General features: G+C 45.0%; 1 protein-coding gene across 2 annotated transcripts in view; it reads right to left on the bottom strand.

Annotated features, from left to right (window-relative positions):
- The window catches only part of Nup205 (nucleoporin 205), a 66,759-nt gene extending 61,188 nt beyond the window's left edge, over window positions 1-5,571 (bottom strand). The window contains exons 1-2 of one of the 2 annotated variants that reach the window (XM_021188662.1): window positions 5,343-5,571; window positions 1,168-1,310 (exon numbers count right to left, since the gene is read on the bottom strand). In XM_021188662.1, coding sequence (XP_021044321.1) covers window positions 1,168-1,310; window positions 5,343-5,538 — 339 coding nt within the window. In that variant the 5' untranslated portion in view covers window positions 5,539-5,571. Of the gene's footprint in view, window positions 1-1,167; window positions 1,311-5,027; window positions 5,192-5,342 lie in introns of those variants that run through there. The other variant, XM_029534892.1, reaches the window with a different exon arrangement.
- Between the last annotated feature and the right edge of the window lie 3,988 nt (window positions 5,572-9,559).

The following is a 9,559-nucleotide window of genomic DNA, read 5'->3' as shown; positions in this document are numbered from 1 at the left end:
AGGCCAGCCTGGTCTACAGAGTGAGTTCCAGGACAGCCAGGGCTACACAGAGAAACCCTGTCTCGAAAAAAAATAAATAAAAATAAAGTACAGCTCAATGGTAGAGCACTTGCATAGTATGTACAATACAAGGTCATAAGATTTCATCTCTAGAAACATACACAGAGCAAAATGCCAAAGTGGTGAAGCGACTCAGTGTAATAAGTCACTTGCCGACAAGACCTGAGTACAGTACCTAGAACCCACACAATGAAAGAACACAGAATCAACCACCAAAATCTCTCCTCTGACTTCCCTCACACTGTACATGCCACACACAATAAAGGTTTAAAAACAAAACAACTGTGAGAGGGAAATGACTGCTCATAGTATAATCTCAGACAGAGCCTGAGGCAGGAGGATAAAAGCCAACCTTGAGTTCCAGGCCAGCCTTAGATACAGAGAGAGATGAGTGAGATACCTTAATCACAAACAAATAAAACAAGCCGGAAAACAGAAAACTGCCCAAGAGCAAGGAAGGAGTCTACACACTCAAATCCTCCACTGCAGTCCCTTCTATTGAGGTTTCAAGGTACAGTGATGAATAATTACTTTAGCTAACAGTTTACACTGCACTACGGAGACTTCAAATACCTGAGTGTGTCTGAAAATAAGTAGCCAGTGAAGGTTATGTGGACTGTCAATCATAGGACAGAAATTATAAGGCAAGTAGCATTTGTGGGATAAACTGCATTTTCTAAATCATATTCAGATACTACATTTAACACTTAGCTGGAGATAAATTCAACAGTAAGTTCTATAAAAATAAAAAGACAATAAATTGCTTGGGGAGGAACATTTTTAAAAAACTTGAATTACTAGTGTAACTCAAGCCACATGATTACACAGAGAGTTCACTTGTCCTTTGTTCTTTAAAAAGACAAACAAAACAGGGTTGAAGTTGGCAAGTAAGTCTCCTACCACCTTGCCTGAGAGCCCAAGTTCGAGCCCTGGCTCCCACACAACTGACTCCTACAGGCTCTCACCTCCATATGTGCACCAGGGAATGCTCATGCCCCCACAGAGTTAATTAATAAGTAAATAAATAAATAGATCTAAAAAGATCACCACTCTCCAGATTTATTAAACAACAACAACAAACAAGAAACAAAGAAGAATATTTCCTACTGGGTTTTTGAACAGTGAAATGAAGTCAGGTTTGTGTTTCTTCAAAATCATGTCAAGAAGGTGGACAGCTTCAGGTTGTCTTCTCCAAAGAGCACTTCCAACTGTCTGCCAAATGTCTTTGTAGGGTCCCCACAGGCTGGCCGCTTGAAAGAAAAATGAAGATCAGTGTGAGATACATGTCATCTACATATTAGCCACACTCGCATTTACCAAAGGATGTGCTAATGTCTACTTCTAATATAAAAGCTTACAGACACAGGGCAAAAACATAACAGTATGATAAATTAGAAATCTTTGGCAACAATATAAACTTGCTTTCTAACAACATAAAAATCAAACAAACCCAAACTTAAGTGCACTGTCAGCTGAACCTGGTTGACCACTTCATAGCCTCGGTGAGCTTCAGAGAGAAATCCCTTTCTCCTTTAGTTCCCCTTTGTATAAAGCAGGAGGGCAGAGCATGGTGGCACACCTCTTTAATCCCAGCACTTGAGGTTCACAGGCAGGCTGAGCTCTATAAACCCAAGGCCAGCCTAGTCTACATAGCTAGTTCCAGGCCAGCAAAGACTGAATACTGAGCCTTGACTCAAAAGAAAAAGAAAAAGACAACCTAATGGACTGAAGAGCTGGCTCAGGGATTTAGTGATGCTCTTGAGAGGAGTTCCGTTCCAAGTACAGACAGAGCGGCTCACAACCATCCTTTACCCCCTCTTCTGACCTCCAAGGGTTCCTGCATGCATGTGGTACACAGTCAGTAATGTGTGTGAGCACATGCATGCATGCGCACACACACATACACATATGTGCACACACACATACACAAAATTATAAACTAAAATTTAAAAGACAAACTAGTCAAAAGAATTATCCGCTCCTAAGGCTTACAGTTCTTGGTGTTCCCTTCTTTCAGTCTGGTTTGGTTTGTTTCCTCAGATAGTTTCTATAGCCCAGGCTAGTCTGAAAGCCACCTCATGCTCCCAGGTGCTAGGATTACAGGCCTACGCACCCACATTCAGCAGTTTACAAGTTGTACGAGTTTTTAAAAGTAAGTAAGTAAAACACATAGCATTGTACCTCTGTATCACAGACACTAAACAAAGGTACATCTCCTTCTCTCCCTAAGACCCCTGTGAAAAGCAGATTTTGTGAAAACATTTTATCTAGAAAAATGAAAGATATACTTTGTTTTAGCTGGGACAATGGCTATTTTAAGAAGTAAAGAAACATTAAGGACTTTTATGATTCTTAACTAAGCTTTTGCTGTGTAGCTTATTAGCATGGCCCAGATTTACATGTATGGCTGTTATCTTACAAAAATCTGGTCACTATAGGTTATAGGTTCCTCTGTTCTGCAAATACAAAAACCAAGACAGTTGAAACACTCAGGCAAAGTCACACCAGCGCTGTGGATCTGAAAGTGACCAGTCCCTTCCCTAGCCAGTGGGCTATACCCACTGGTAATGTATACCGCTATACATAATACTTGGCATGTTAATGTGTTTCAGAAGATGAGTTAGGGATGTCAAAAATATCTAGCAAATAGCACAGAAAATGAGCGAGTTAAGATTGATCTAAGTAAGCCTGATTGAAGTGAGACTAAACCACAGGCACTAAAACAAACAAGTCAGATATTATAAGTGTTGACAGGGCTATGGGTGAATCTCAGCGGCAGAGCACATGCTTAGCATGTGTGGGGCCTTGGATTCAACCCAATTCACACACATAAACACAATTAAGTTTAAGAGACTAATAGAACGTATGAAGAGGAGCACCTAGGGCCACAAGCATATCTTGGCAGTAGAAGGTATGATTATCGAGCAAAAGGCCCTTGGTTCATCTTCAGGACCGGGAAGCACTGCCTGGTCTTCTATGTCAGGATTAGAGAGAAGGGAGTCAGCACATCTCAATCATCCAACACCCTGCTGTGCTTCTCCTATTTCAATCCCATATTTGCCAATCTCTGGTTAAAAAGTTCAGCTTCTTGTTAGCCAGATGTGGTGGCTGACAAATACGTGTAATAAATCCCCAACTACTTGGTCAGCTGAAGCAAGAGATCTCTAGTCCCTGAGTGAGATATGCCTGGACAATACAGCAATATTCCATCTCAAAACTAACTATAACGCGTCACGTGAATTTATACAGTGAAGATCCTGCTGACAGAGTGACCTGAGTACCCATGCACACATACTGCTGTCACCATCAATACATTAGCATGCAGGTCTGGCTACCTGTCTTCTTGAATTTGAACAAAGAAGTCAATTAACTAATTACAACTAGATACACTAACAAAAGCCATTTCTGAGCTGGCCAAAATGATGTCCTGTCTCTTGATTCTGGTAACTTCCCTCAGGATTGTTTTCTTGGCCCTCACTCAGTGAAGGTAAAGGACAGCATAGGTTTGAACTTTGGATTGCAGCAAAGACTAAAAAGTTTGAGAAGCAACACGAGGCTCAAAAAGTCTCAGGGCTGCTCAACCAGGAACTCCATGCAAGCACACACACACACACACACACACACACACACACACACACACACAAAATCTACCAGCTATGAGAAATGTTCAACCTGTAGTCTGTGATCCAAAAATAAACAAAGCCAAATCCAGACAGACAGCTATCAGGGTGAGCAATGGTATTGTGGTGAATGTGCGCTGGAACAGGAGTGCTGGGAGGCCAAGTTACTAGGCAGGTAAGGCAGTGACGAACGCTAAACTAAGGTGAGGACAGCAGACTAGTGAGGAAAGGCTTAGCGGTGTAGAGAGAAATTACAACTGGCAACTGAGTGTATGTAACACAACTATAACACGGAAGCCTTGCTTTTCAAAAAAATTAGTAGTGCATTTATTTAACTACTTTGAGGGGGACAAGCATGATGTAATGTCATAAAGTTGTGCTTACAAGCATTAACTGGCTGGGCAGTGGTGGCGCACGCCTTTAATCCCAGTACTTGGGAGGCAGAGGCAGGTAGATTTCTTGAGTTTGAAGCCAGCCTGGTCTACAGAGTGAGTTCCAGGACAGCCAGGCCTACACAGAGAAACCGTGTCTCGGGTGGGGGGCGGAGGAGGGGGAGAAAAAAAAAAAGCATTAACTGTTTAATTTTGGAGAAATTATTTAACCTTTGGAAGTGTTTGCTTCCAAATTAAATCTGAGATATGTAATCACTCCAAATATATAAATGAACACACATCAGGTATAAAGGAATTCAACAATATAAAGCAAGTCTAACACTTACTTGTTCCAGTGAGCAGACAGTTGTCAATACACAGAAAACTTCATTTCTACGGAACAATTTACCATACCACTTCTGAGATGGTTTAATGTACAAAACTCAGATTTAGGTTAATCTTCAAAAAAAAAAATACTAGTAAACTGGCAAGAACCAGTACCAAAAACAGTTTAAAAACAAAACAGTCCTGCAGAAAAAGATGGTCCGTAAACGTTTGCCATGCTGCCTCTTAACTGTACTTATGGATCGAGTGTCTAAATCCGTTTTGAGGAGTGCCAGACCTCGTACAAAATGTTTGACATCGAAGTCCTCCCTACTAACAACCAGAGCCCTGTTCCTGGAACCATGACAAGTCAAAACCCATCCACTTCTTCAAGCATCTCTGGAGGGGTTCCAATTACCAAAGATGACCCCGGCCCCAGCTTTTCCACAGCGCTGTCACCGTCCGGCGTGGCTGTGACAACGGTGCAGGGCGGCATGGGCTGAGCCCGCGGCACCGTCTCGCGGCTGGCAAGACCTCCTGACCCCCAGCCCCAGCCCGAGCCCCTGCCCCATGAGCGGCCCACGGCCCGCTTCAGGACCAGCGCTTCCTTGCAGCCTCGCCTGGGTCCCACAGCCCGGGACTCGAGCCGTACCTCGGCGGTAGATGGCCTGCCTACACCTCAAAGATATTGGGGGGACGAAGCGGCTTCGGGGGCGCGCGCCTGGCTGCCCGGGACCCCGCCGCTCCGCCTCCCCTCCACACGCCCGTTTCCAGGGCCAAACCGTCGCCGCGCCGCGCGCCATTCAAACGGAGGCGGCGCGGGGCTGCGGGCCGGCGCGCGGCGAGAGCGGGCCCTGCGCACACGCTCGCGCCCGCACCGCCAACGGCCGGCTGCTCGAGCGCTCCCCACTCGCCGGCCCCGCCCCCGTGGGTCCCCGTGGGTCCCTCGCGGCCCCGCCGCGCTCACCCGAATTTACCGCCAACAGCGCCGCCATCTTGGAGGAGGACTGAGGGAGCGCTCCTGCCGCGGCGAGGACCCCGGGCCCGAGGGCCTGCCCGCGTCGACGCCTGAACGCAAGGCGTCCCCGGGGCCTCCGAGGACGCCATGCGAGGCTCGAGCGGGTGTGCACCAGGCTCCCCGCCCTGCTCTGGCCTAGGGCCATCGAGTCTAACTGCGACCATTACTGTTAAAACAAGCCGAGGGCAACCGGTTCAGAGACTAAGTGTGCAATGCATCATGGGACTCGTAGTTTTATTTCGCGTGAGCCGTGCAGTGGACGAGTGTGGAAAAACGTAGATCAGTGAAATTGAAGAAGTTCCCGTTACCTTCATTTCAAGTTCAATTTCATTTGAATAGCCAGCCCCCTTTCCTTGAGAGAGTAGAGTGAAGTGAGTCTAAGTGATTAGGGAGTTTCAATTTAGTAAGTATATTCTGTAGACATAATCACATTGTATTTTGAAAATTTCAGACAGCGACAAAATTTGAGTACTGCCTGCCTTGACTTCAGAAGTGTCACCCATTTGCTTCCTCATCCCCAACAGGTTATTTTGAGTCAAATTCGACATAATTTTCATAAACACCGATTTTTTTTTTCCTACCTAAGCAACCAAAACGACTAAACTCACTCGTTAAATTTAAATTTGCTAATTTGTTGGTTTTCACGAGTGTTTATTTCTACAGTACTGGGGATTGAACCCAGGGCCTGGCTCATGTTAATCGAGTACTAACCACTGAGCTAGATCTGAAGCCATTTTTAAATTCTTCTTCTTCTTCTTCTTTTTTAATTAATTAATTTTTATTGTAAGTATGGTATGGGCAGTGATGATGAATGCCTTTAATCCCAGCACTCAGGAGGAAGAGACATGAGCATCTCAATGAGTCTGAGGCCATTCTGGTCTATAGAGTGATAAGGAAAGTCAGAGCTACATAGTGAGATACTGTCTCAAAAACAGCTGAAACAAACAAACAAATAAATAAATGAAAACTCTGGTGTTTGCCTGCATGTTGTCTGTGCACCGAGTATGTTGTATGTGCCTGGTACCTTAAACAGTCAAGAGAGATCATCCTGGAACTGGAGTTACAGATGGTTGTGAGATGTCACAGAAATAGGCCAGAGAGAACCATTGTGCCATACTAAATCACAGTTAAACATAATTAAATACTATTGAATAACATTTTAAAAGATTTATTTATTCATTTATTATTTTATGTGTTTGACTGCTCTATCTGCATGCACACCTTCATGCCAGAAGAGGGCATCAGATCCCAGTATAGATGGTTGTGAACCAAACTGTGGTTGTAGGGACTCAAACTCAGGACCTCTGGAAGAGCAGTGCTCTGAACTGTCTTAATGAGCTGTCTCTCCAGCCCCTATCAAGTAACTTTTTTAAAAGCTCCTCAATGACAATTTTATTAAAGTTAAAAAGAAAAGCATAGTACAGATACAGTGAAAGTCCCAGCACCCACCGTAGAGGTGAGAAAAGGCAATGTACGCCTTTCAAGTTCCTTGTAAGGAAGGAAAAACACGCAGGGCAGTGGTGGCACATGCCTTTAATCCCAGCACTTGGGAGGCAGAGGCAGGTGAGTCTCTGAGTTCGAGGCCAGCCTGGTCTACGGAGTGAGTTCCAGGACAGCCAAGGCTACACAGAGAAACCCTGTCTTGAAAAAAACAAAAAAAAAAAAAAAAGGAAGGAAAAACACATTACAGAATGGAATGGAAGTGGACTAGTGAGATGAGAGAAGAGCCTAAAAAGCCTACTAAGTAACTTGTACATACTGTTAGAACTACTAGTTCTGTCTTGAGCTTTCATTAAGTCTACTGTAAAAGATAATGATTTCTGTAGCGATCTGTTTGAAAGCTCTCACTTATATTTGGAAGCCTTCAATGGGGAGTTCTAAGCCAAGCACCTCTTTTCCGAGCAGCTGGCCAGGAGCAGCTGGCCAGACCACCCTTACAGCAGCCTCACTATTCAGGAGAGTTTACCCTGGGGATACGCTCACGTTTGCACAGCTGAAGACATGCTCCAGTCATGGTCATTCTGCAGCCTGTACTAGCCTTTGAAAGCACCAGAATAAGATTAGCCTAAGTGAACTCCCAGTGACCCTGTGACCATTTCACCCAGGCTGTAGGAAGAGCACTCTTCCTGGTGTTGGCTCATCAGAGGACTTGTGATTGGTACAGAACATAATTCATTTGCATGAAGGATTGTGCCATGGTTGGTGCAAACACCCTTACCAAATACCCCTTCTAGTTATATAAGCAGGCTGTTTGGTTTTCTTTTCAGTTGGGAGACACCCTTTTTGAACTGCCTCTGCTGTTACATCCTTAAGATCATTAAAAGGTTCTCTCAAAACAAAACAAAACAAAACAAAAAAATTAAAGCAGGGTGGTAGGGTGGTGGTGGCTCAATCCTAGCATTAGGCAGGCAGGTCTATGTGAGTTCAAGGCCAGCCTGATCTACAGAGTGAGTCCCAGGACAGCCAGGGCTACATGGAGAAATCCTGTTTCAAAAATAAATGAAATAAAATAAAAATAATTATCTTTATAACAGAGCCCTGGATGTCCTGGACTAACTTGGTAGACCAGGCTGGTCTCAAACTAACAGAGACTCACTGGCCTCTGCCTCCCATGTGCTGGGATTAAAGGTGTGGGCCACAAGGTCAGTATGGCTTGCTAAGATGATTGCATAAAGACAGGCAGATGAAGTGACAGCAGAGTAGTTACAGAAGCAAAGGTCACAGGGGCAACAATAGCAACAATAGCAGTAGGTTCAGACCCCAAGTGGCTGATGGGTTCCAGAAGGTCATAAGGTACTGATATCATAGGAACTGGGAGAGTATGTCAAGGATGTCAAGAGAGGACAGAGCGTAAAACTTAACAATAGAAGGACATGGAGAGCAAGAGGGGATGGGAAACTGGGCTTTCACTGTAGGAAGGGACAGGTCTAAGGTGCTGCTACACCTTAAGGACCTGAAGCCTTGAGATGCTAGGCCTGAGAGACGAAATGCATTGCTAAAGACTATGGTTCCTGATGCATGGGGCCATGAGCTGTGACACTAACAGATACCACTTGCTGCTGCCTCCCGATCTTCTCAATACTTCTAGAAGCCACAAATTACAATAGCCACTGAGTGACCTAATCATAGTTTATATGGTGGCTAGTGTTAATTGTCACCTTTCGAGACTCTGCTGGACTCACCTGTGAGACAGGCTTCTGAGAATGCCTGTGGACAATTATTTTGATTATGTTTATTGAGATGGGAGGAAAAGCACCTCAGTAAGGGTGGACCACCCTCTGGCTGGGGTCCTTGACTGAGTAGAGAGGTGCTGAGCAGCAGCACTCATGGATTCGCCACTCTGTGCTTCCTGGTGTAGCCAAGCTCCTCCTGTCTAGACAGAATAGCTGTACCCTTGCTCTATGAGCTGAAGAGAATTCCTTCTCTCTTGAGTAGCATTTGTCAGGACATTTTAAAACATCAACAGGAAAGCCGGGCGTGGTGGCGCACACCTTTAATCCCAGCACTTGGGAGGCAGAGGCAGGCAGATTTCTGAGTTCAAGCCCAGCCTGGTCTACAGAGTGAGTTCCAGGACAGCCAGGGCTACACAGAGAAAGCTTGTCTCGAAAAGAAAACAAAAATAAATACATACATACATACATACATACATACATACATTATTAGCTAATCAGTGGTGGTACACCCCTTAAATCCCAGCACAAGGGAGGCAGAGATAGTCAGATCTCTGAGTTCAAGGCCAGCCTGGTCTACAGAGTGAGTTCCAGGACAGCCAGGGCTACACAGAGAAACCTTGTCTCAAAAAAAAGAAAAAAATCAACAGGAAGGCAAGCTAAGACAGAGAGGGTAAAGGCCAGAGCAACAACCCTTGGACCAGAAGACTGCCATGACTAAGTCTCTAACGTCAAAAGTCTGGAGCAATAGCCCTCTGCTTCCAGGGCTTGGAGCTCTAACCCTCTGGGTCTGTTACTCTACGTCCTAGGCTTTGGCTACTCAAGGGCTGGGACAGCCGTACTGAAAGAACGATTCTTTGCCCACTTGGGATTTCTATCTGGGAACACTAGGACTCCGGCCCAGCTGAAGTGTCATCTGCTGACATAAAAATGGGGAGGTCAGAAACTCGAGGGTCACTCAGAAGCTGAGTTTCCTTCAGTTGACAACGTGTATTC

This window comes from Mus pahari, chromosome 2, assembly GCF_900095145.1.
Source record: "Mus pahari chromosome 2, PAHARI_EIJ_v1.1, whole genome shotgun sequence".
NCBI classification, from domain to species: domain Eukaryota; kingdom Metazoa; phylum Chordata; class Mammalia; order Rodentia; family Muridae; genus Mus; species Mus pahari.
Note: the sequence above shows the minus strand (reverse complement) of the source record. Positions and strands in the feature narration are given on the sequence as shown.